The sequence below is a fragment of the Cricetulus griseus genome, chromosome 4 (assembly GCF_003668045.3).
Source record: "Cricetulus griseus strain 17A/GY chromosome 4, alternate assembly CriGri-PICRH-1.0, whole genome shotgun sequence".
Classification (NCBI taxonomy): Eukaryota; Metazoa; Chordata; class Mammalia; order Rodentia; family Cricetidae; genus Cricetulus; species Cricetulus griseus.
In genome coordinates this window covers 181,845,286-181,872,234 of record NC_048597.1, presented here as the reverse complement: position 1 = coordinate 181,872,234, position 26,949 = coordinate 181,845,286, and the positions used below count along the sequence as shown (strand labels likewise).

At 43.5% G+C, this 26,949-nt stretch overlaps 1 protein-coding gene and 1 pseudogene across 3 annotated transcripts in view; one reads left to right on the top strand and one right to left on the bottom strand.

Moving 5' to 3' along the window:
- Positions 1–26,949, bottom strand: part of Myo1e (myosin IE) — a 197,393-nt gene that overhangs the window by 74,457 nt on the left and 95,987 nt on the right. For all 3 annotated transcript variants that reach the window (XM_027411241.2, XM_035443792.1, XM_027411240.1), the window contains exons 4-8: positions 26,376–26,470; positions 9,456–9,543; positions 5,586–5,675; positions 3,466–3,597; positions 329–463 (exon numbers count right to left, since the gene is read on the bottom strand). In XM_027411241.2, coding sequence (XP_027267042.1) covers positions 329–463; positions 3,466–3,597; positions 5,586–5,675; positions 9,456–9,543; positions 26,376–26,470 — 540 coding nt within the window. The remainder of the gene's footprint in view (positions 1–328; positions 464–3,465; positions 3,598–5,585; positions 5,676–9,455; positions 9,544–26,375; positions 26,471–26,949) is intronic.
- LOC118238693 lies at positions 6,579–6,887 on the top strand (annotated as a pseudogene).

Below are 26,949 nucleotides of genomic sequence, written 5' to 3'. Positions count from 1 at the left end.
TGCTCAATTAAGACCACGAATTGTCTGTGGCCTTCCTAAGGAACAGTGTTCCAAGTATTGGCTGCTCCACAGACAAGCATGTTAAACACACCCCCTCAGTTGTCTTGCAGGAAGATAGTGATGAGCTTGCTTTTTACTCATCTCAAACCATTGCCTGGCAATTGGGTGTATGGCTCTCCAAGGTGCTGAACACAGGTTTTCAGAAGTGCTTACAGTGACTGAAGGGGGCAGGTCACACTGTCTGTTTCACTGACCTTCACTGTCCTCTGCCTCAGTTGACACTCAGGCAGGAGAGCAGAGTCAGCCCCGCCTGGTTACCCACACTTACCAGGGTTTCCTGGAACTCCCGTTTGTCATCAATGTCATCGACCTTGTAGGCCCCTGAGAGGCTCAGGTAGTAATAGTAGTCCATGCTGGTGATGCCAAGGCTTTGCTTCTGCTCTGCGGAGGCACCCTCGATGAGCTGCCACAAGAGCACACAGGATTTGTCAGGACATGGTCCACAAAGCCCCCACTGTCACTCACCTTGTAGTTTCGGGACCACCATCCTGAGCCCAGGTGGGGAAAAGTCTCTAAACTTGTATTCCAAAATTCTCAGTAGTTCTAGCCTAAAGAATCTGAGGAGTTTATAAATATCATTTGGGGTTGCAGTTGTCTAAGCCCCAGATTGGTCTGCAAGCTCCAGGTCTTATTTTACTGAGTATGGGTGTTTCCAGTATGTATGTATGTATGTATGTATGTATGTATGTATGTATGTATGTATGCATGTATGTGTACCATGTGCACAGGTAGTGCCCATGGAGGCCAGAAGAGGGCACCAGATCCCCTGGAACTGAGTTAGAGATGGCTATGAGTACCATGTGGGATCTGGGAACTGAACCTGGTCCTCTGAAAGAGCACTCTCCAGCCCAACTCCAGTTCTTAACTCTGATAAAGCCTGAGAGAACTCAGGTTTTCTTCCTGTCAGTAAGGGAACTGAATCTTGTACCAGTGACCCCATGGGAAAGGAGAATACAAAATAGAGCACAGCCATTGAATTCCTGCCCAGTTTAGCTCTTCCTTGCTTCTCCCCCAGGATGTATATTTCAGGACGGCTGTGGGTTATTTCTCTGATGTTCTGAAACCTCCTGATCTACTGAGTTCCTTTGTTTGCTTCCTGCTCATGGTTCAATATAAGCGATATTTGCTTCCTGCTCCTGTCATCATGCCTATCACCTGTTGCAATACTGTCCCCACCATGGATGGCCTCCAACCCTCTAAACTGTAAACCCAAATAAAATCTTTTTTCCATAAGTTGCCTTGGTCACGGTGCATCATCACAGTGACAGAAAAGTAACTAATACAACCACTGTCCCCAGTTTATTCAGTGCTGGGGATTGAACCTGAGACTTTGTGCATGCTAGGCAAGCAGTCTACCACTGAGCCACATTCCCAGCCCCCGCAGAATCTTCCCTTTCCCTTATTTTTGCTCTTGTTTGCAGACAACAGTTCAGTCCCCTCCTCCCTTCAACTCCCTCCAGTTCAGTCTTCTTCCTCAGACACACGCATCCTTCTCTGTTGCATCTTCAAACATCCACATCTCCAACTCTGTCCGTGCATGTGACTCTCTGCCTTCATTGAACGCTTTTCCTTGATGCTGAGCTTCTTCAAGCCACACCGTCTGCTTCCTCACCATGATTGAGCCACACCCTATAGTATCTCCTCTTACTACTCTGACAAAATTGCTCTCCTGCCCTCCTTTCTCATGGCTCAATCCAGCAGGCTGTCCTTGGTCCTGGCCTGCTTTCCTCTTCCAAGAGGTTTGACCCTCAGGTTTTCTGGAGAGCAGCACTGACATTGCCAGGCCATTTCTCTCCATACTCACCATGTACTTTTTCAACAAATAGGTACTAAAAGAATTGGTTGCCAGTGAAGATGCCTGTGTAACTGACATTGTCTGTGAACTTCTCCTGTAAGTTAATTTCTTTCTAAACTAGAGATCCTAGAACAAAACCAGACCAAAGAGAAACCAAACTACAGATTCCTAATATGAAAATAACCATTAAGTTAACTCGGACATTACAATTTCAAATATGGCACTCTTATATTTCTATTTACTGAGAAATAATTTTCTAAATAGCTGGATTGGCAAGGTCTAGAGGCGCATGCCTATGATCTCAGCTACTTGAGAGGCTAAGGTAGGAGGATCACAAGTTAAAGCTTGCCTGGGGTACCAGGTGAGTTCAAGGCCAGCCTAATAACTTAGTAAGACTTTGTCTCAAAATGGAAGAAGTAAAAAGAAGGCTGAGGATACAGCTCTGTGGAAGAGTGCTTGCCTGCCACATGGGAAGCTATGGGTTAGCTCTCCAGCACTGAACAATAGAAATAACAACTGAACTGGATGATTGCTAAAGCCTGAAACAGACTTGAAAGCATCTTGGGGGCTGGAGAGATGGCTTAGTGGTTAAGTACACTTACTACTCTTGCAGAACTCCTAGGTTCAGATCCCAGCATCTACATGGTGACTCATCACCATCTATAACTCCAGTTCTAGGAGATCTGACACCCTTTTCTGAACTCCACTGACATTAGGCATATATGTGGTACACAGACATACACGCAGGCAAAACATTTATACACATAGAATAAAATAAAATAATCTAAAAGAAAAAAAAAAAACTTGGTGTGTGTGTGTGTGTGTGTGTGTGTGTGTGTGTGTGTGTGTGTGTGTGCGCGCGCGCGCGCACGCGAATGTCTTGGCCTCTGCACTGACCCAGACTCTGCTTGGGTTCTGAGGGTCTGAATAGGGGCATCCTGAGCTTGCTCTGAGGATCCCAAGCCTACTAAAAGGCTCTCATCCAGTAGTGAACCTGTTGGAGGTAACTGCCCTGACACTTCACTCCCACCACCTGACTTCCTTGCTCAACACCTCCTCCCTCTCTGCGTAGGGTGTTTCCTGCTTAGTCGTCGTCCCTGATTGCCCATACCTCCAACTCTCCCCACACAAATTCCTATTCGGCAAATAATCAAACAAACACTCCTACTCCTGTTTTGAAATTTGTCAACAATTTCTTAATTATTTAACTTTGAGGAAATTTGCCTTATCACTCTAGATAGAACTCAATACTCCTTGAGGATAGGGATATTCTCATGCCTCTTTTAGACACTTGCACAAATCCCAGGGGCATCTATCTGAGCTTATTAGACTACCACCTAAACCTGAGGGTTGAGAGGAGAAAAACTTGGAGACCGGGAGACAACCTAAAGCTCTTTTTCACCACATGGGGCCCAGGAGTTGAACTCAGGTCATCGGGCTTGGCATCAAGTGCCTTTACCCTCTGAGCCATCTCACTGACCTCCCCAGTTTTTTTTTTGTTTGTTTTGTTTTGTTTTGGTTTGGTTTCTCTGTGGCTTTAGAGCCCAGTTTTGTTTTTTAATATGGAAAACAAATTTAAAAAGTCAGAAAGAAAAATGATAAAGGAAAACCTGGTAGAATATGTGAAAGCTCCTCTCGCCCGGGTTCCTCATCACCACTCTGGACTTTTCCAGTAGGAAGTTGGAGATCTTGCCACCATCTGGTTCCCCACCTGGACTGAACTGGATTTCAAAGTATTTTCCCTGCAAGAAAATTAGCAATTTCCTTTAGGACTTGGTAAACAAACACACAGTCCTCCAAACAGACTTTGAATACAGGGTATAATTCAAGGAAATTCATCAATGGAAGACATTCTGGATTACCCCCAGCTCTGGGCTAGACTTCCTTACTTTTTTCATGGCAAACAATACCCTCGAGCTTGCCAGTCACACAGTTCTGCATTCAGAGAATCAATCCCATAGCCAGACTAAATAAGGAGATGCTTATAACTTGCTCACTTTCTCCCCATCTGTTTGTCTGAAGACTGGGACAGACAACCACACAGTGCCAAGGTTGCCACATTGTTCTTCTAGAATAATGTATTAATCTTCAATCAATAGGATCTTGGTTATTCTCATTCTCTGTAATGTTTGCCTATCTAACAGAACACTGCCTATGACTTTAAACTTACATTTCCTAATAATTAGCGAGACTGTCATTTGATGCTATCAGTCATGAGAGAGAGAGAGAGACAGAGAGAGAGAGAGAGAGAGAGAGAGAGAGAGAGAGAGAGACTTTCCTCTTCTTTGACATCATTAAGCATGACACACAGAGAAAAAAATCTATACTCTCCCCCTCTCTCTATTAGTGTTATTTGGTTATAAATGCTGAGCCCTTGCTATTTCTAAAGATTGACTGAGTTATCTTCTTAGAATGAAAAGAACCCAACTTATTGTAACAGGAAAAGGCCAGGGAAGTCATAACTATGTTTTCCCTGATTTCTAAGGAAGGTGAGTAAGGGGTGGGGGGGGGGCTAGCTAAAGGGTTAAAGTTGACAGTGTTTATTTTTGCAAGGCAGGTTAAGAATGATAATTAGGGGGAGAAAGGTCATGTAGAAAATTCATTCACAGCATCTTTCTTCTGTCATTACCTAGAAAGGTCAGAATAAAACACCCCAAATATGAAAGAGGAAACAAGCAAGAACAGTACCAGACAATGAGGAACGTGTGAAGCAGGTTTTATAGATAGCCATCAGAGACCTTGACAATGACTACCTGAGACCTTAGGAAGGCTTCTCTTGGAAATAAGACCTTTCTTTCTGAATAAAGACCAATGCCAACATGGTGGTATACATCTGCAGTTCCAGCACACTGAGGCATGTGCGGGGTGTGTGTGTGTGTGTGTGTGTGTGTGTGTGTGTGTGTGTGTGTGTGTGTAGACATGCCATAAGGAATTTAAGCCTAGCCTGGGCTATATAGGGGACTATAGCTAAAGAAAAATAATTAAATAAAAACTTTAAGTAAATGTTTTTTTTCTAAAGTGAAAACCTGTTTTTCTTTGAAAGTCCCACCCACTATTTATCTTGAAAACAGCCCACTGTCAGCCTCGCAGATGGCTCTTGCCTGAGTGCCAGACAGGCTGTATGGTTGAAATAGGACACTAAATCTCTAGGCATCTGTATTCGGCTTTGAAATACACCTTTTGGAATGGTCACATTTCAAAACCCCACCGCCAAGACTTCTGGTCAGAAACATTTAAGAAAGGCATTCACAGAACTACAAGGGTGACCTTATCCTAACCCTGGAGACATGGCACTGGGAGGCACTGAGGTCAGGGACTCTTCATTCTGTGAGCATACAGAAGGCAGGTTCAGAAATCCAGGAGGTGAGGCAGGAAGAGACCTAGAGGAGAGGAAAGGTCTCCCAGGTGCTCCCTTAGCCCAAGTGTCCACTCCCCTCAGACCAAGCTCGGAGGAGCAAAGTCCCCACAAGCAGGCCTGGATCTCTGGCTTTTTCTACTTATTTCTTCCCTCCAGGCACGTGCACAGTTCCCCAGGACAAGGTCTCTCCCTTCCATCAACTTTTATTTTTCTTACTAAGACAACTCAAGGGGTGAGCCAATTTTGAAACTATCTTGTTTGCATTCAAAGCTTAAAAGTAATTTCTGTCAAAGGGCACACTGCTTAGAAGATAAAAGAGAGGCTGAAAAGCCTGTCTCCTCGGGATATGGGAGATGCCCACGAGACACTCACAAATCGGCTGGAGTTGTTGTTGCGCACTGTCTTGGCATTCCCGAAGGCCTCGAGGAGGGGGTTGGACTGCAGGATGATGTCCTTAACGTGCTGTTGGGACAGACAAGAGGGTGTTAGGAAGATAATGTATGCTTATCACATGATGTCAAACGCAATTTTCCCCAAAGTCCTGCTTTCTGAATATCGTCAGGTAAGAGGCCCAATCCATATGTCCTGGAGAGTTTCTGGAGAATTTAATGTGGTTTTGCTTTGTTTTTTATTGAGATTGGATTTTACTATGTAGGCCTGGTTGGCCTGGATTTCACTATTTAGACCAGGCTGGTCTTAAACTCAGAGATAGATCTGTTTCTGCCTCCTGAGTGCTGGGATTGAAGATGTACATATCTATGCTCAGGCATTTGTTGTTGTTGTTGTTTGTTTTTGTTTTTTTTTTAAATAGAGTGACATGTAGCTCAGGCTAGTCTCAACCCTGATATGTAGCAGAAGATAACTTTGAACTCCAGAACCTCCTGCCTCCACTTCCCAAGTGCTAAGATTATAGGTATGTGCCACCACACGTGGTTTACACGGTGCTGGGGATCAAACTCAGGACTTTGTGTCTGCTAATCAAGTCCTCTGCCCTCTGAGCCACCTCTCCAGTTGATAGTTTATTAAAGTATTCTTGCATGGTCACAGAATCTTACTAATGTGACTAGGTTTCCCAAACCCTCTTGGTTTGAAGCAGCATCCCAAAGCTGGGGTGCCACTCAAAGCTCGGAGTCCACACAGACTGGGACTGGTTTTCCATGCTGCTTGCTGTGACCCCCCCTCCCTGAACTCCTGGGTTTGTTGGTGATCACAGAGGGGAGGAAAGAGAAGCATGAAGAAGTCTCCCTGCCATTGCATCTTCCCCATGTGTTCCGCTCGAAACACTAGGGGCAAGACTTAGCTAGATAGCAATGAATAAGTTTCTCCTTCCCAAACATCTACAGAAACACAATCTTGGCTCTTTGGCCTCGGCGGCAGAAGCAAGATGATGAGAGGAACGTCATCCTTTGGAAAGCATCGCAATAAGACGCATTGTGCGGCCGCTGTGGCTCTAAGGCCTACCACCTTCAAAAGTCCACCTGTGGCAAATGTGGCTACCCTGCTAAGCACAAGAGAGAGTATAACTGGAGTGCCAAGGCCAAGAGGCGAAACACTACCGGGACTGGGCGGATGAGACACCTAAAAATTGTCTATCGAAGATTCATATATGGATTCCGTGACCAGACAACACCTAAACCCAAGAGGGTAGCTGTTGTAGCATCCAGTTCATCTTGAGGATTTCAGTCCATAAAAATAAAATGTTCTGGTTTCAAAATGAAAAAAAAAAAAAAAAAAGGAAAGAAAGAAACACAATCTTGTGTTGTCTCGAACTTTAAATGTGTACCAGTCACCTGGGGGTCTTTGTTAAAATGCAGAGGTAGGTTTAATAGGTCTGGGGCAGGCCCAGGAAGCTGCATCCAAAGCAATCCCTGCTCCTAGGGAGCTTGCTGCCAAGGCTGAGTCTGATTCTGGTCTGGTCCTCAGGATCCGCATGGTAGAAGGAGTGAACCAACACCCTTAAAGCAGCCCTGGCATTACTGCTTCTTCTAGTGTGGGCTCACACTCGGTCAGCCAGGGGCAACACCACATTGTGTGACAAGGCTCCTAGCCAACAACAGGGGAAGCATTTAGTGTGAACACCCCAGGCCCATGCCAGACTTAAAAGTGTGCAAAACACATCACAGACATGAGGCTTCTCAGCTGATAGGACCCGGTGCTGGAGAGGGCTTTTGACAGTGACTCACTCCTTGTACATCTAATTATTCACATGCTATGGTTAAATGTGTTCCAGAAATAACAAGTCTTCTGGCTTGTGCTCTTGAGCTACTGACTAATTTGAAGCCAAGAGTTCTGGATCAGTGTCCTCAAAGGAAAACAGGAAGAGAAAAATCAACATTAACCGTCTGCAGCTCGGCCACTGGGTCACAGACTATAGCAAACAGGGCTAGATGAAGGCACTAAAACTGACTGTGGGACAAGCCTATGTGCTCCAATGGTACCCCTAAACATCCCAGAGAGAATGCCACAAGGCTTGAAAGGGAGCATCCCACTCCACACAGGAGTGATAAGTCACTAGCACCAAGGCAAACTCTGGGTGGTCCCATCATCCGGTCAATTCCAGACTTAGTTCCGTACCTAAGCTGCCTCTCTCCTTTACAACCCAGGGCTGTAATACAAACTTTGTGTTTCTGTGTAAGGTCAATTTGGAATGTGTGTATCTTTATTATTCCTTTTAATCTCCTGTTTGTAGGATAGATGTGCTACACCACTTAATGATACTCAGTTTCCCTTAGGGGGACATAGAAAGAAAAGATCTTGAGGCTTTTTGCTTTACAAAAAAAATCATAGCCTTATTTATTATTATTATTATTATTATTTTTGGCTGCAGCGCTGGGATTAAACAAACTCAGGACAATGGATTCAGGCTTTCTAGGCACGAATTCTTTCTCTCCTCCCTTTTATTACTTTATTTTTTATTGATCTTATTACTTTATTTATTTATTTGGTTTTTTGAGGGCTTCTCTGTGTAATAATCACGGCTGTCCTGGAAATCACTTTGTAGACCAGGCTGGTTTCAAACTCACAAAGATCCTCCTGCATCTGGCCCACAAGGGCTGGGATTAAAGGTGTGTGCTACCAACACCTGGCTTCCTTTTATTACGTTTTAAAAGATGGTTTCATTAGCCCAGACTGTCCTCAAGCACACAACACTGGTTTGTGATTGCCTCCATTTCTTGCCTCCCTTTCCCTGGTGCTAGGATTACATGCATGTAACCACCACACTTGGTTTATGCAGTGTTGGGGATGAAACCTCGGGCTTTGTGCAAGCTAGGGACATACTCTTGCCCTGCCCAAACAAGCTTCTTAACACTGAGCTACAAGCCCAGCTCAAGAGCCCTACTTAACCCTTAAGTGGGATTGGGCTACAGCTCAGCTGGTAAAGTGGTTACCTAGCATTTGTGAAGCCGGGGTTCCATCCCCAGCACCAAATAACCTGGATGTAGTGATGCATTCCTGTAATCCCAGAGGGTGAGGCAGAAGTGTAAGGCTATCCTTGACAACTTAGTAAGATCCCATCTCAAAACAACAACAACATTAAAACTGCTGTGTGAGATAGTGCCTTTGTGTACCTTCCTAGATTTTTATTGAGATAACCTCTGTAGACCTGTGTTATTTTTATGCTCCTATCAGTAACAAAAGTGACTTGTGCCCCAATATTTTTACCAGCAATGCTTATACTACAGGGGCTCTGACAATGTGATGGGTATAATTAATAATAGGTGATGATGATAGTGGGATTTTTGTTTGTTGGGTTTCTTGCTTTGTTGAGAAAGAGAGAGGTTCATATAGCCCAGACTAGCCTAGATAGCCTTGAACTTGTATAGTCAAGAAGGCCTTGAATTCTGATCTTCCTGTTTCTACCTCTGAGTGGTGCTGGGATTGGAACTCTGGGTTTTGTGCATCTGGGTGAGCACTCTACCAGTTGAGTTAGATCCACAGCCTCTGTTTTGGTGTAGTTTTAATACAAATTTATCTTTTTTTCATGTTTAATGAATAACTTATACTTCCTTTCATCTGAGCTATCTTTCATGTCTCTTATTCTCCTTTTGATTAATCCCTGAGAGTTCATCATCTATTAGACATGTCACTATGAAAACATACAATTTCTTTGTACATTTCATGTACCTTGGTTACACAACCTGTGCTCTGCAAAATAAATTCTTTTCAAAACTACAAATAGATCAAAGGTGTGTGTTACCATGCCCAGCTATAAATGGAGTCCCTGACCACACCAAGACTCACCTGGACCTTGGGGCCTCCTCCGGACACTCTGGAGACATAGCTCATGATGTACTTGGCAGCTACAGTCTTTCCAGCACCACTTTCACCACTGAGAAAAGAAAGATGAACACCATGAAGTGGTCCCTGCCAGCTCCTTCACCTACAATCTCCAACAAATGAGCAAATCACAGAGAAACTAGAGAGAAAGAAACTCAGGTGGGGATGGGAACCAGCAGGACACTAGTTAAGGTGGATCACAGCAAGCCCAGCTCACTCCTCAGACCCAGGTGGACGTGGCACAGACTGAGCCTTTACCATTGCCATTGTGCAGAGGCACAGTTGAGTTTTCTAATTGTCCAATCACAGAAGGCATGATTAGGAAACTATAAATGGAGAAGGATGGAATTATCCAGAAATTACAAGTAACAGCACACACATTTTTATAAACAGAAAAAAGGAGACTATGAAGTAATTTCACCTCACATATTCCATTCTAATTATAGACAAAACATAATTATAATTTTATTTTTATTGTCAAGACACTGTCTTACTACATAGTTAAGGCTGGTCTTGAACTCAAATTCCTACTGCCTCAGTGCTGGGATTAGAGGCATGCAAGAGCCACCACCCCCAGCCAACAAAAATGATTTTTGAAGGACTGGAGGCATAGGACAGAGGTAAGTTTCCCTAGATGCACGAGGCCCAAGTTCAAGCACAAGAAAGCCCCATTTTTCAAAATATTAGCAGAGATTTTGGTCAGTGTAAGGCAACAGTGGGAGAGCTGTTCATTTTAGATAATTATTTTCTAACCTTCTTGTCATGCTGTGTTATTTTTGTTTATATATACACATATAAATATACTTGTATCTAGAATATATACACACATATGCAAAAATGGGCACCCCGAGGCTTCAGACTCTGCTTTGATGTAATGCAAGCTTCCTTATTTTAGAAATGCTAAAATTAAATGATGAGGCAATATTAATCACATCCTGAGAAACAAAGACTACCTTCCGCTGGGTGGCCTGACTGAACAGCAATAGTCTTTTGTTAACAGTCTGCTCTCCAAAAATTCCCATTCTTCCCTCAAAATCCCCCTGAATTCATAATGACCTCAAGTCAAAACATGTTCGCTTCCATCTGAAGTCTCATCTTTCTGTGGGTAGTCTTGGTGTTGCCAAAACAGTTTGTTAAAAAAACCCACATCTATAGCATGAAAACTGCAGGCTGCTGTTAAGTTCATAGGATCAGACTTGTTGCACTTGGTAGTAAAAAAAATCCAAAAACTGGAGGTGTACATTTTACATCCTATGAAACTCAGACTAGTTGACATTAACAAATGTTGACAATTGTAGAACCATATCCTCCCAGCTACCAGTCAGTGCAGCTGTGATTCCTTACAAGTCAACTTCAAGAGCCTGCCTGTTAGGTGTTGACCTTTCTGCAGAGGAGAGGTCACCTGGATTCCAGGCAACTATCTCCTCTCCAGCTGTGATTTTGCCCCAGCTGCAGTTGGCCTCACAGCTGTTCTGTTTTATGACTTACTTTATAAGTTGTAACAATGTAAACACTGAGGAACTTTGGAAAAAGGAAGTGTAACATTATACAAACAGTTAAGATAATTATGAAACTGTAATAAGTACAGATTGGGAGGCTAAGGCTCAATGGCAACAATGTATCTACAACAGGTTGATAACAATATAAAAACAATACAGGAAAAAGAAAGGGTAGGGCAACTGAAAAGAATGCCTAGGTCCTAGTTTGCTCTCTGTTGTTGTGATAAAACATCATGACAAAAAGCAACTTAGGGAGGGTGGGGTTTCTAGCAGGTCAACTTCAAGAGACACTCTCAAGCAGGAACCCGGAGGCAGGAACTCAAAGGAGCACTGCTTACTAGCTTGCTCCCTATGGCTCATTCAGTTTGCTTTCTTATGTACCCTAGAATCGCCTGGACTCTCCCACGTGAATAATTAATCAAGAAAATGCCCCATTGACATGTTTACAGATAATCTGAGGCACCTTTTTCGTTGAGGTTGATCTTCGGAGATGACTCTGGCTTGTGCCAGTTGACAAAATAACCAGCACAGATTTGTCAGGGGGTTGCTACATAAATGGTTCTTTTCTCTTTAAAATTCCATGACACTGAGCATTGAACCCCGAGCTTCATGCATGCCAGGGAAGTGAACTACAAACCCAGCCCTGATACTGATGTGATTTCTTCTTAAAAAAAAAATTTTTTTTAACTATGTGTATACGTGTGTGGGTACGTGCATATGAGTGCAGTACCTATGATGGCCAGAAGGAGCATCACATCCACTAGGGCTGATGTTAACAGGCAGTTGAGAGTCACCCAACACAATTGCTGGGAACTGAACTTCAGTTCACTGTGAAAATAGTACACACTCTTAACCATGGGCCATTTCTTAAGCCCCTGCGATTCTCTTAACACTTATGTTTTTATTTGGTTTTTATGGTTCTAGTGTGTGTGTGTGTGTGTGTGTGTGTGTGTGTGTGTGTGTGTGGTGTTTGTGTACATGCAGGTGTCAGACAGGAGCTTGTGCACATCTGTGCACATGTGTGTGGAGGCCAGAGGATGATGTCAGAATATCTATTCCATTACTTTCCACTTTATTTGTTTGTTTGTTTGTTTTGAGGTGGGGTCTCTCACGGAGCCCACAGCCTACTACTGATTGCCTAGACTGGCTGGCTACTGAGCTCAGGGGATCTGTCTCTCCCCTGCTCCCTCGAAGTGCCTGGGTTACAGAGGGGCTTACCACTTACATTTTTGTTTTTGAGACAATCAATTAACTATGTATTTTATATTTTTAAAAACATCTTTTCACAAAAAAATGAAGGATCACATCACAATGATACTGAATATTCATCACTTACATTGCATTACTATTCAACTTTTTATATCTCACCATGACTAATCAGATTTCTATAAATTTAGATTTTTGTATTCAGAACTTCTTAGAATAAGCTGCCAGAGAGGAAAACAGAAGAAGAAGAAGAAGAAAAAAAAAAACCAAAAAACCTAGTACAGTTCTAAAGTAAAAGTCTAACTATTCCTTTGTAGTGCCCTTGTTTCAACGGTGTGACCAGACATGAATTACTGCATCTCCTAAAAAATGCTTTTAGCTGGGTGGTGCTGGTGCACTCCTTTAATCCCAGCACTCAGGAGGCAGAGGCAGGTGGATCTCTGTGAGTTCAAAGCCAGCCTCGTCTACAGAGTGAGTTCCATGACAGGTTCCAAAGCTACACAGGGAAACCCTGTCCCCCACCCCCAAAAAAAAAATAAAAGGAAAAAAATTTTAAGTGGAGCAGGGAGGGGACACTCATGCCAACAGTGCACACATGGAACTCAGAAGTCAGGATGATTTGAGGGAGATGTCCTTGCCTTCAATCATGTGGGTCCTAGGGAATGAACTCAGATCACTGGGCAAGAAGCTTCTTTGATGACCAGACCAGTCTCCCAGGCCTGATCAAGCATTATATCTCATTGTTTGAAGCAAAAGAACAGAATTATAATGGAAAAAAGTATCTTTTTCATATATTAAAATAAGTATGTCAGTTCCAAAAATAGGACATCCACATCCTCAGTAGCTGTGATTTTCTTTTCTAGGCAAATTTAAAATAATTAGTTCTGGCTAAACATTGATCTGAATGCTTGTTTCTTGGTTTCAGTTCATAGGCACTTAAAGGAAAATTTTATTGATCACAGCCGGTAATTTGCTCAAAATAATGGCACAATAATGGAATGTTCCATAATTATTGAAGCTTACAGTATATATCACTATAATTGCACTGGCCTGCTTGGGAGGGGAAAGCACTGTCTAAAGTGATAAGACTATGAAGACTTGAGACATAATACAGCACACCCCAAACCACTCACTCTGCTGCTCACAACAGTCACAGCAATTGGCTTTGCCTGTGTACACGGGCAATCTTTCCCATTCCCCTTGCTTTCCTCGACTTCCAGGGAGCAAGGGCAGAAAACAAACAAAGTTCCGCTTAGGCATGCTTGCAATCTCAGCCCTAGGGCTGAGGCAGGAGGCTCAAATTCTGTGACAGTTTGGGATACATACAGCAAGACTGTCTCAAAAATCTCAAAAACTAAGGGCTAGGGACGTAACTCAGTGGGAGAGTGCTCACCTCACACGCTGTCTTAGCTGAGGTTGCAGTTACGATGATGAAGCATCATGACCAAAAGCAACCTGTGGAGGATGGGAATTGGGCGCACTGCTGCTTTGTAAGCATGGAACAGCCTGGCTCACAAACACAGTTACAAGTTGCCGTGAATCCAATTAGTAATACAACATTATAAGTGGCTGAAGTTTCAAGTTTTACAGTTAACACACAAACATCCTATTATTTCCTGTTTGGGTTGGCAATTCCTATAAAGTCTGTCTTGATTTTGATTTTGAGTTGCCGATCTCCAGTTGGCTGGGCACAAACAGGGGCACTACACTAGCTAAGTGTCCCTTACTGTAGAAACTGCCCTTTGTGGTTAGAGTTCTGACGCTGAGAGAAGAATCTGGAACGAGGTAATTTTTTAAATGCTCCGGGTTCTGTCGGCTGTCCGAGTGAAGGATCACTGGTGAGATTTCTTCATTTCTTAAATTTTTTTTTTTTTTTACGTTTTCATTCATTTTTTTGTGTACCTATGTGTGTGCCTGTGTGCCACAGTGAGTGTGTGGAATTCTGAAGACAACTTGTAGGACTCAGTACTCCCCTGTGTTCCTAATTTATAAAGGAATTTTTGTTTTTGTTTCCTGCCTTGGGAATCAAAAGTCTGGGCCTTTGACATGTGTGCTGGTTAGTTTTATGTCAACTTGACAGAAGCTAGAGGGTGTGTGTGTGTTGTACATGTGTGTGTGTGGTACATGTGTTGTACAGGAGTGTGTGTGTGTGTGTGTGTGTGTGTGTGTGTGTGTGTGTGTGTGTGTATGAAATGGCAGGCAGAGCTAGGCGTTGGTGGCGCACGCCTTTAATTCCAGCACTCAGGAGGCAGAGGCAGGTGGATCTCTGTGAGTTCGAGGCCAGTCTGGTCTCCTGAGCGAGTGCCAGGACAGCTCCAAAGCTACACAGAGAAACCCTGTCTTGAAAAAAAAAAAGGCAGGCAGAAGTTGGCATCAGCTATCTTCCTTTATTGCTTCCTCCCTGTTTTCTGAGACACAGCCTCTCAATGAATGCGGTGCTCACTGACTCTAATCTAATGGTCACTGAGCTCCATGGGTTTTTCCAATCCCCACGCCCATTATTAAGGTTATTAAGACCATGCCCATCTTTTTATGTGGGTGCTGGGGATCCAAACTCGGGTCCCTCTTTGCTCCACAGGTCTTTTACCCACACCAAGCTGCCTCCTCAGCTCCAGATGGTCAAATTTTAACAGCTCTTGAGTCTTTACTGATATGTACCCATTTAAGCAAATCTGCCAAAAATATTATCTTACACACAGTTCAAACAAATAGCAGCCTGCATGGCTGTGAACAGTAGTCTGAATAACTTTGCAAGAATGGGAAAACACATCAAAGAAGGTTTTAGACAGCCCTCTCCAACGACTGTGTTCAGTCTCCTTTCCTGAAAGCCCACGGGACCTGAGACTGACATCAGTCAGATGTGGTATGCCTTTCTGCTGGCTACCTGGGAGGTTCTGGGGCAGAGGAGTAAAGGATCCTCAGGCAGATCTTGAAATCACAATAAAATATAAACCCTCGCCAGGTGTTGGTGGCACACATCTTTAATCCCAGCACTCCGGAGGCAGAGGCAGGCAGATCTCTGTGAGTTCGAGGCCAGCCTGGTCTCCAGAGCCAGTGCCAGGATAGGCTCCAAAGCTACACAGAGAAACCCTGTCTCGAAAAACCCTGTGTCATATATATATATATATATATATATATATATATATATTATATATATATCCCTCAAATAGGTTCCATTTCATTAAAATACTAAACTATAGCCCCACTGCTATCCTGAGCAGACAATACGGAAAAACATGCTAACACACAGAGCAAAGTGTGACTAAGATAATAGCTACTACTTTCCCCTAATCCCAAACACCCAGTGAATTAATGCTGTCAGGTAGGCAGGCAGAATCTTCAAATCTACCCAGAAAGTGGCTCTGTGGCAAGGTTCACCTTGATTAACCCAATAAACAGGAAAGGCCCTGTGTTTAGTCTAAAGATCATTTAAATCCAAAGTTGGCTCCTTGCTATATATAAAATTCCCTTTGATGTTGCTAGAGGATATTTCAAATCATTCTTGAACAGTTTAGAGGGATATTTAATTCTTTATTAACCTTTTTTATGTTTTTCTAACTTATTGATCCCTGCTTTTGTTTTTTCTTAATATTTGTTTTTATTTTATGTATGAGTATTGGCCTGCATATAAGTACCATGTGTGTGCCTGGTACTCTATGAGGCCAGAAGAAGTTATTAGAGCTCCTTAAACTGGAATTACAGACAGTGAGCTGTCATGTGGATTCTAGGAATTGAACGTGGGTCCTCTGAAAAAAGTACTCTTTAACTGCTGAGCCATCTTTCCAGCTCCCGGCAGTCTCCAATTTTTTTTTTAAAGATTTATGTATTTATTTAATATGTATATGGTGTTCTGTCTGCATGTATGCCTGCAGGCCAGAAGAGGACATCAGATCTCATTACAGATGGTTGTGAGCCACCATGTGGTTGCTGGGAATTGAATCAGGTCTTTTGGAAGAGCAGCTAGTACTCTTAACCTCTGAGCCATCTCTCCAGCCTGCAGTCTCCAATTTTTAAATGCAGCAACTAAGGCTTATATAAGGCATGCTCCTGAAACAGAACAAAATGGAGTCCAGGCCCAGAGTTATACAGAAATCTTTTCAAGTCATGCTGGACTGCAACAGTTATAAGCATCTGCAACCATCTAAATGGACCAAGGCTAATTCACAGCAGCAGAGAAAGGTGACTCCTAGGGGCAGGTGGCCCTGCCTTGGACCACAGTGTGGCCATACTCCAAATGCAAGACACTTCACAAGTTTCTTTACCTAAAACTCAATTTCTTGATCTGTCAAAGTACAGTTACTAGTTGGCCACATTGTCAAGAGTAAAAATTGTATAATTAGGTCTTGGAATATGGCTCAATTAGTAAAGTGTGTGCCTTGCAAGCATGAGGACCTGAGTTCCATCCCTAGACTCTACAGGCAAAAAAATCAAAACAAGACAAAACTCAAAAGCTGGGCTTGGTGGCATGTGCCACATTCCAGGACAGGGGAGGAAGAAACAGGCTCATGGGCCAGCCAGCCTAGCCTACTTGTTGAGTTCCTGGCCAGTAAAAGACCTTGTCTCAAAAAGACAAGGTGGACAGCACCTGAAGAATGACGCTCGAGGTTGACCTCTGGCCTCCACAGTCACACGAACACATGGACAGGTACACATGTGCACTCATATACATATAAGAGATGTTAGTGTGATTGAGATGATGTTAAGTTGCCAGCCCTCCTTGACTCAGGGAATCTTTAGAACCATAAAAGCTAAAAGGTAAATTGGGGACGCTGCCCAGATGTGGGTCTCTACTCTTCCAATTCACACACAACAGCAATTCTCAACCATCTCTCTTAGTCAGAGGGAAAAGCTGACAGGGCCCATCAGAGAGACGGTGAGCATCAAAGGCTGAGGTTGCCGGAATAAACAAGACATTGCGTGGGCCATCAGAAACCCAGGGGAGCCTTGAAAAGGGTCCCAGTGATAATAATGAAAGGCTCTTGAAATACATCAAAGACAGGAAGGCATCTTAAGAACCAGGAGAGGAGACATTTGACGATGCAGAAGCCAAGAGTGGAGCAAACACAGCCACAGCCCACACATTAGAGGCATCCTCACTGTTTTCTTTTACTCTTTACCACTGCACATGCTAGGGAAGCCAAACACAAAATGTCTTTCCAAGCAGGCAGGTCAACAACCCCAGATCCAGTATTGGCAGTGAGCTCCAACTCCACTTCTCTTAGTCAACCCGTCAGCAAATCCATTCAAAATATGTCTTTGTTAATCCCTCTTTTTGTTTTGGAACAGGGTCTCATTACACAGCCCAGCTTGACCTGAAACTAGCCATGCAGACCAGGCTGGCCTCAAAGTCACAGAGATCTGACTGCCTCTGCCTCTGGAGGGCTGGAATTAAAGGCAAGCGATACCATGCCTGCCCTATGTTTATATATTCTTTCTAAAGGCAGGGAGGAGGAGAGGGGCTGGTGAAATGGTTTAGTGGGTAAAGGCACCTGCTGCCAATCCTGAAGACCTGAGTTTGATCCCTGGGACTCATGTGGTGGAAGGAGTGACCTGATTCCTGAAAGTTGTCCTTTGTGCACCAAGTGCATGCACACACTCCCCCCAACCCCACCCGACATGTACACGAAACAAATACATTTAAAATGGGGGTGCCGGGATTATAACTCAGGTGGTAGAAAGCTTTCTCAGAATGCACAGTGCCCTGGGTTTGATGCCAGTACCATGTAAATCAGGCACAATGATGGCACATGCCTGTAATCTAAGCACTTGGGAGGTGGAGGCGGAGCATCAGGAGTTCAAGGTCATCATCCTAGGCTTCATAGTGGGTTCAAAGCCAGACTGAGCTACATGAGACCTTATGCCTACAAGATGCCTTATGTCGAACAAATAAACAAATGGACAGACAAATAAGAAAACTTTGCCAGATGTTACTGGATTCATTAAAGACAGACATCCTACTCTTCAGAAAGCAAATACTTCAAGATATTTTTGAAAAATGTAACTATAACAAATTCGATATATGTAATATTCACTTCTTGGTTTTTTTTTGTTTTTTGGGTTTTTTTTTTTTTTTTTGGTTTTTGAGACAGGGTTTCTCTGTGTAGCTTTGGAGCCTATCCTGGCACTCGCTCTGGAGACTAGGCTGTCCTCAAACTCACAGAGATCCACCTGCCTCTGCCTCCCGAATGCTGGGATTAAAGGCGTGCGCCACCAACGCCCAGCTACAATATTCACTTCTTAAATATGCTAAGGTTACACAGGTACAGGAGGCCCAAAGGGATAGGAATTCATGTACCACAGAAATGTTCTTCAAGGTCTAATATGTCCCCTCAGAAGCTAGGGGGCAGAGGCTTCAGAACTGTATGTGAACACACTGCCAAGAACTTGTCTGGCGACACAGAGATGACAGGGAATGCATTCTTCTTCCTTCTTTGAACCGCACCATGAAGATTTGCATAACTGTCTCTGACATACAAAAGCATCCTAGATATGTCTCTAACACACAGATCCAGACATAGATTCTGGAGAATAGATAATGAATGAACTAAGCAGACATGGGCTGCTTGGTGAACAGGCTTGAGGGGGACCCCTAAACCTTCAGTTGCTCGTGACTCTCCTACATGGAGTTGCCTGGAGCCCACACTAGTTTGCTGTTTCCTGTGTCCCTTCTCAGGCTTACTGAATGCCATGTACCTGCCATCCCTACTCAGCTTAGCCCCTCCCCCAGTACTAGATTTCTGGATCCCTAAAGATATTTTCTCTCTACTAATAAAGGGTATTATCTTTGTCAATGGCCTTTTGTGATTTGCAACCCTATACAGATACCGGTTTAGCTAAAATAGACATAGTTAGGATGTGCAAAAATAGATTATTGTATCTTCTTGTATTTCACCTTTATGATTGTTAATTTTGGATATTTCACACTATTAAGTTTTAATCCTCTTTTAGACTAAAAGGGGAATTGTAGGGAGACACCGTAACCATGCCTCCTAAGGGCTGGCTACAGGTGTGCCTGACCACGCCTGTTAAGGTGTAGTCAAGGTGAGGTCAGAATGATGAGCCATGGGCTCTTAAGTGACCACGAGCACATGGAATGCTCTCTTCCCCTTTGGCTGCCCCTTCTCTCTGGCCTCCCCGCCTTGCTGCCCCTGGGCACACTCTGGCTTCCTGCGTTTGGCTGGTATTTATCTGAATAAAGGTATCTTGAATTTGCAAGCTTTTTCCTTCACATTACCTTACATGAAGGCTACCCAGCCTGTTATCTGTGGAGGAATCCACCACCTGGTCAACTAATTTTACACTATTATACAAAAGCCATGGGGTTATAATGTAGAAATACACCATAGTAAAATAAAAAAAGAAATGGATGACAGAGCTCTGGGCCCCACACAAATCCAGGGACAACAAGGCAAAAGGATGCAGAATGGTCCAGGGGTATCTTCACTTCATCAAGATCAGAACTGGGGTTGGGGGGGGGGCGGGGAGGGCTGGTCAATTGCTGGCCTAGAATGCATGACTTGAAATAAAGAATTTTCAAGCCAAGGAATCTAAGAACATGTTGGCTCCATCAGTTCACTATCAGGAGAAGAAACTGAAGTCCAGAGAGGAGCTCCGTGAGCTGTTGAGGTTAAGGGTGAGTCTGTCAGGCTGAAGATCTGTCAGAAAGCAAAGGAACCTACATAGCGAAGAATAACTCAAGAAAGGTTGGGTATTTGGCCTCTGTAACTAAATGAAGTCAAGGAACCTGCAACATTCTCCCTCTTAGGTCCATCCATCTTTGTTTGCCTGGGGACCAAGGCCACCAAACTATCTAAAGTGACTTATGGCAGGTACTTGGTACCACAAAATAGAACCTCTGACCTCCGCAGAAAGTAGAGGCTAGAGGCACTGATTGAGCCATCAGTAGATGCCTGGATAAAAACTCTAGACCCTAGAGACTCAAGCAAACACCCCTGATGGTCCATAAGTAGTTGGCACACATCCCCTTTGGAGGGAGGGAGGTCACACCATCCATGCCTCCATGTGCACACCTTCCATGACGGGAAGCTTCACATCTGGACCCTCTGCCACCTCATCTGATATGCTGACTCTTTCCTGCAGGTGTGTTTTGTATTCTGTCACCACAATAAAGCTATAACCATAGGCACCAAGAGCAATGCTGTTTTTTAAATTAATCTATTTTTATTTTATGTGCATTGGTGTTTTACCTACATGTATGTCTGTGTGAGGGTGTCAGAGCCCCTGGACCTGGAGTCACTGACTATTGTGAGCTGCCATGTAGGTGCTGGGAATTGAACACAGGTCCTCTGGAAGAGCAGCTAATGCTCCTAACCACAGAGACACCTCTCCGGCCCCCGTCCTCCCCTCCTCAATAAGAGTGGTTTTTATGAAGGTTTGAGCCTGATGGTTAGGGAGAACTGACTACAGCCAGACAGAAGGGAGAGCCATCTTGTCGGGGGACAGGATCCTTTACCTTAATTTTGCCTTCCTGTTCTACAATCTCCTAAATTAAAAGTGTATCTTGTCTGAATGGCTGCAAAGATGGCTCTTGGAAGCAGTCTCTGGTTCCACACTGGGGCATGGGAATCGAAGTGGCACCCTTGCCATCTGAATGTGGAGGCACAAACTGGTGCCACCACAAGCTCTTGAGTAACCAACACAATCCCTTCCTTCCCAGGAAACACCCAGAAGAGGGGCAGAATGAGAAAGGAAAGGGAACACAGGGACCTATCAGAAAACTCATACTCATACTCTCTCATAAAATACAGTGAAGGAAACCCCCCTCCTCTCCAATGACCTCAAATTGGTGTCATACAAAAGCATTTCCTGTGACTCAAGCAAAACCATCATTTCTTATGCATCCCTGAAATAGTTTAACCTGTATCTAATCTACCATCTACATCTAACTTCCGACTTCTGGAAGAATCCCTTAAAGGAATGAGTACAGTAAACACGTGAGGAACCAGTCAGACAAACCTAGAAGACACCCCTAGTAGAACTAGCATGGCCTCCCAAAAAAACCTATGGCATGGGGCTCTGGAGGCAGAACACAGAGGGAAAATGCATGCTTAACACACGCAAAGATGTATGGCCAGCAGACAGCAGGAGCAAAATGAACAGAAAGCCAATGTTATAAGGGAAAATAAAAGCTGGGCATAGGGGAACTGTGGCAACATAAAAATAAACTCAGGATTCATAAAAAATACAACTATCCTCCCTCAATTTGCATAAAGCACCAGGAAAGAGCAAGCTGGTGACAACTGAGAGACTGAACGCAGGCTTCGGGGCTTCAGAGACACTGGAGAATGAAGGGTTGCTAGTTCTCTGGTTGGGATAATGGTCCCAGAGACATGCAGACACCTGGGGTAAAATGTCATTGAGTCTCTCTTCATCCTGAAACCGTGGGGACCTGCATTTACCTCAAAAAGCTTCTGTTTTCATTTTGTACCATGTAAGTGCTTTAGAAGGTGGTAAGAAACCGAATTCTCGGATCTTAAGTCAGGTGTGATGGCACGCAGCGGTAGAGGAGGCAGGGGGACTGGAACCAGCACAAGCTACTCAGCAGGACCCTTCCTCAAAAAACCCAAATAAGTCAATGATAGGCGTAATGTTTACAATTTTAAACCACGACAATTAAGAGTGTAAATAACCCAACCCCTTGACACATGAAGAGCATAGAAAAATATTAAATTAGCTGACTTTTAAAATCCAGTATTTGGGGGCTAGAGAGATGGCTCTGCCATTAAGAGCACTGGCTGCTCTTGCAGAGGACCCAGCTTCTACTCCCAGGACCCATAGGGTCTTTCACAACCATCTATAACTCCAGTCCCAGGGCATCCAATGCAATCTTCTGGCTTCCATGGGCACTGGACACACATGTAGTACACAGACATACATCCAGGCAAAATATTCATATGCATAAAATAAAAATGAATAAGTCTTTATTTACATCTAACTAATTTATCTTTATTACATATATAAATTTATATTTACCTAATATTTGGATGAAAATATTGGATATATGGACCAAAAGAACAAAAAGAAATTTTAAAATGTATTTGGTATTGCTACTAATTTGCATTATTATTGTTGGTGTTACAATAATATTGGTGTCATGTATTTTAAATACATGTGTACGTATGTATATATTCATATACACATGTTTATAATGCATACAGCATAAAGCAAGTAATTATGTCTGTCATCAGAGACCAAGACTTTTTAGTAGAAGAGAGACAAGTTATGAATATAAAAAAGGTATTTTAAAATGCTATAATCTGCACACACATGGAGCACAAACATACATTCAGACAAAATACTCATGCACACAAAATAGTAATGATAGTAATAATAAATTAAAACAAACAATTCTCTATAACCTTAAAAAGAAGCTAGAAATAGCAGAAATAAACTCATGCCTCATCGTTTTTAAAAATTTAAATTCCTTAGCTTTGTCCACTGCAGAGAATAGAAACACTGACAGGTGGTACCCAGAACAGTGGTGTCTAAATATCATGTCCCAGTCCATGAAACAAGGACCCCTTGGAGAAAGGACAGTTCCAGGCCTCAGGAGGACATGAACAAGATGAACTTGGACCATTTGCACCAAGGAAATGATCCAAGGGGACTTGAGATGTGTCAGAGGACATGGAGGCCAAGACAAAGGAGAAGGGAGATTATCTGAGACACTAAAGGGATAACTGCAATGTAAACAGGGAAGCTATTTTAGACTCACTAGTTAGAAGTGATACTGAAAATAAATACACGCTACCTTCAGAGGTTGCCAGGGCAACAACTCATTACTTTGAAAAGTGAGGAGAAAAGACAATGAGTAGGCATTTTATCTAGTTTTCCCATAAAGATTATATTTTAACATCAATAAAAAAAAGTCCAACTAGCACATGTAAAAGAAATAACAGAATGAGAAAATAACTTTAATTAATTAAGCAATGGTCATGAAACGGATGGGTCTCTTGGCATTCTGAACATCGAATAAAGAGAGACCAACAGGAATGAAGTTCATTGCATAACAGGTGTTTTTGCAAAAATTGAATCTGCATCTGGCCATGCTTTGAAACATACTATCAATTTATATCTGTGGTCATTAACATCAACTGTCAACTTGACAGGACCTAGAATCACCCAGGAACCAAACTGTGCCTGGGAAGAAGTTTCTAGATTGGAGTAACTGAGGCAGGAAGATCCACCCAGAATGTGGGGGCCCCAGGGGCTGGGGTCTTGGACTGAATAAAAAGGAGAAATCATGATGGACACTAGCATTCATTTCTCTCGAGTCCAAATGGACTGTCTCCTAAAACTGTGAGCCAAAGTAAACCCCCAAATAAAAACAAACACATGACTATTATGCTTACAATGAAAATGACCTCCAAATGACAATCTATAAATGCCTATTGTCAGGTATTTTGTCTTAACAAGGAGACAAGTAACTATGACAACAGGAAATAAAGAGTATGGTTGGAGGTGTTGGCATCACAGCAGGACACAGTCAGCCAGAGCACAGATAGGCCTACAGCCCTTCTCTTTAACAAATGAATGCCAAGAAAAACAGAATGAATGAAGGAGATGGCTCAGCAACTAGGAGACTTGAGCGACACAGCAACCAGGGGTGATGGTGTGTGGGCTTTGTTTGGCTTCTAAATGCAAACAAGCCAGCTGCTGAAAAGAGTGTGTAACTCAGTCCCATCATTGGAGTACGGAGCAGATCAAATAATAACAGGATTCCCTTTTTCATTTGTGCAGCAGTGTTGGGAACCAGACCTAAAGTCTTGGACATGCTAAGTAATTGCTCCCAAACCAGGAAGGATTTATTTTTAAGGTGTGATAAGAATTATCTGGAGCTGAGAAAAGGGCTCAGTCAGTAAAATCCATGCAACAAGGGCCTGAATTCCATTTCCAGAGCCCTCACTGGAAAAACAAACAGAGATGCCTCCGTGGGTCAAGATGACAGCTGCCAAGCTTGATGACCTGAATCCCAGCACCAGCGACTCTTACACGTTGTCCTCTGACTTCTACATATGCAACACACACACACACACACACACACACACACACACACACACACACACACACACACACGGGTGCACGTGCCGGCACAGAGGCACTAAGAATTTTCTTTTAAAGTTATATACTAATTATTGGCAAATGAAAAGATTTGCTCTCTAGGATTTGTTTTAGATAACCAAGGGGGCTAAGAGGGAAAGGTAAATAAGGAGGACTGGCCACATATTGATAACCAAACAGAATGAAGGAGGGATACAAAGGGCATATCACACTTTGTCTAATTTTGAGTGTGTTTGTGAATATCATCACAAGTAGCTCTTTCAAAAAGACTTCAGGGGCTGGGGTGCAGCTCAGCTGGAGTGCTTGCCTGGCATGCATGTGGGTTCCAGCCCCAGCATTTCAAAAACCCAGTGTAATGCCAGCCTGCACTGGGAGGATGAGGTAAGAAGATCAGAAGTTCTAGGCTATCCTTAATATAATACTGAGTTTGAGGCCAGCCTGGACTACATGAAACTGTCACAAAAAAATAAAATAAAATAAATTTTAAAATTCAGACACACGCAAAAAAAGGACGAATATAAACGTGGTTTTGAACAAAACCATTAAGTGATAGGAATATGGATGCTTCACTTTCTAATGTAGAAAGTATTCACAATAGTGAATGAATTTTAAAGCAATTAAACCCAGCCACCATTTGGGGACAGTTCAGGTTACATGGATTGTGAAGTATAGGTGAAGATACCTAATGCTGGGAGTTGCTACTAATATCCTAAAAACTTCGATGCAAATGATAAATTCTTAAAAACAAAACACACAAACACAGACATTCAAACCTGAACTATTTCCTTGCTAAAGGATAAAAGAGTGGGGCCTGGGAAAGGAATTGCAGCAGATGCTACCTACAGTGATTCACAATTGTTATGCTTAGATGTAGAGGATCTCCAACTTACAGGCACAGGGAAATTCTTGCAAATGTCACCCAGACCCACAAGGATGACATCATTTATCTCAAACAACCTGTCTTGTTACCATGCTCTCTAAAGCCTTAGTGCCTGGAACAACTGAGGGCTAACAGCAACCCCATAGAAGCAGAAAGCTTTTTTTTTTTTTTTTCTCTCTTCTTCGAGCCAGGGTTTCCAGCCCTGGCTGGCCTGGAACTTGCTCTGTAGACCAGGCTGGCCTCAAACTCAGATCTGCCTCCCTCTGCCTCCAGAGTGCTGGGATTAAAGGCGTGTGCCACCACGACCCGGTGAAGCAGAAAGTTTTTAAGATGTTTTTATTAGCATTTGTTAATTATATGTCCCAGTGGGTTTCATTATGAAATTTTCATACACGGATATAACATATTTTGATCATATCCTCCCTCACTACCCTCTCTTCTTTTGGGGGAGGGGGGGTTCAAGGCAGGGTTTCTCTTTGGCTTTAGAAGCTGTCCTTGAACTAGCTCTTGTAGACCAGGCTGGTGTCGAACTCACAGAGATCCTCCCGAGTGCTGGGATTAAAGGCTTGCGCCGCCACCACCGGCTCCCTCACTACCCTCTCTTGTCTCTGTCCTCGTTGGCTTTTTGTTACTGTGATAAAACACTAACCAAAACACTTTACAGTTGGGGCAGGAACCTGGAGGCAGGAACTGAAGCAGAGACCATGGAACAGGAACACAGCTTAGTGGCTTGCTCCTGTGGCTTGCTCAGCTTGCTTTCTTATGTGGGCCCTCCCTCATCAATTACCAGCTAAGAAGATTCTCCCAGACCTGCCTGCAGACCAATATACAGGAAGCAGTTCTCCATTGAGATTCCCTTTCCTTAGGTGACTCTAGTTCCTTCAAATTGTTACAAACCAGCCAGCATGCACTCTCACTCCTGCTGATGTCATTCCTGTCCACAATCAGTTCCCCTTGTACTTTCACTTATTTGTTTCTTTTCAGTGATTTGCCAGAGGCTACACCTTTGAAGACAATGCCTCCCCTCCCCCAGCAATCATTAACCGAGGGGTGGGCCTCAAGAGCTCCTCCCCTGAAGGCGTTTATGAGCTGGCATTGGACAAGGGACAATTACAAAATAAACCAAGCAGAAGCCTGCTGGCTCCTCCGTCTTGCTGAGTGGCTGCTCCGACAGCTCAGGGCTAGATAGAGGCTTGCTGACCTGGGTCTTTCTCCTACCTGATGATGACGCACTGGTTCTCTCTGTCGATGATCATGTTTCTGTACATGCTGTCGGCGAGGGCATAGATATGAGGCGGGTTCTCATACTGCGCCTAGGAGAGCAAAAACAGAAACCAAAACTAAACCAAGTTAACTAACCTAAGCCAAGTTAGTAACTTAACTAAAGTTAAGTTTCTTTGTGTGGACTGATCAATGACGCCATGGCACACAGCTGCAGTGTTCAGCATTTACAGGCAAAGATTTCGTGAATCAGTGGTTCATAAAAATGTCCTACTGTCATGGTCTGCTACATGCTGGGGAAGCGAAGGTGGAGTTTGGAAGGACTCCTCCATAGGTATGCCTGTGATTCAGCTGTCAGACATGACCCAGGTACACCACCCTTCCACCCAGACATGCCTTTGCAAGGACATTCTGCTTCTGAATTCTGGAGACACTTGGCAACTATTAGAAAAGGGTCTGCTGGGCTGGAGAGATGGCTCAGAGGTTAAGATTACCGACTGCTCTTCCAAAGGTCCTGAGTTCAATTCCCAGCAACCACATGGTGGCTCACAACCATGCCTTATGAGATCTG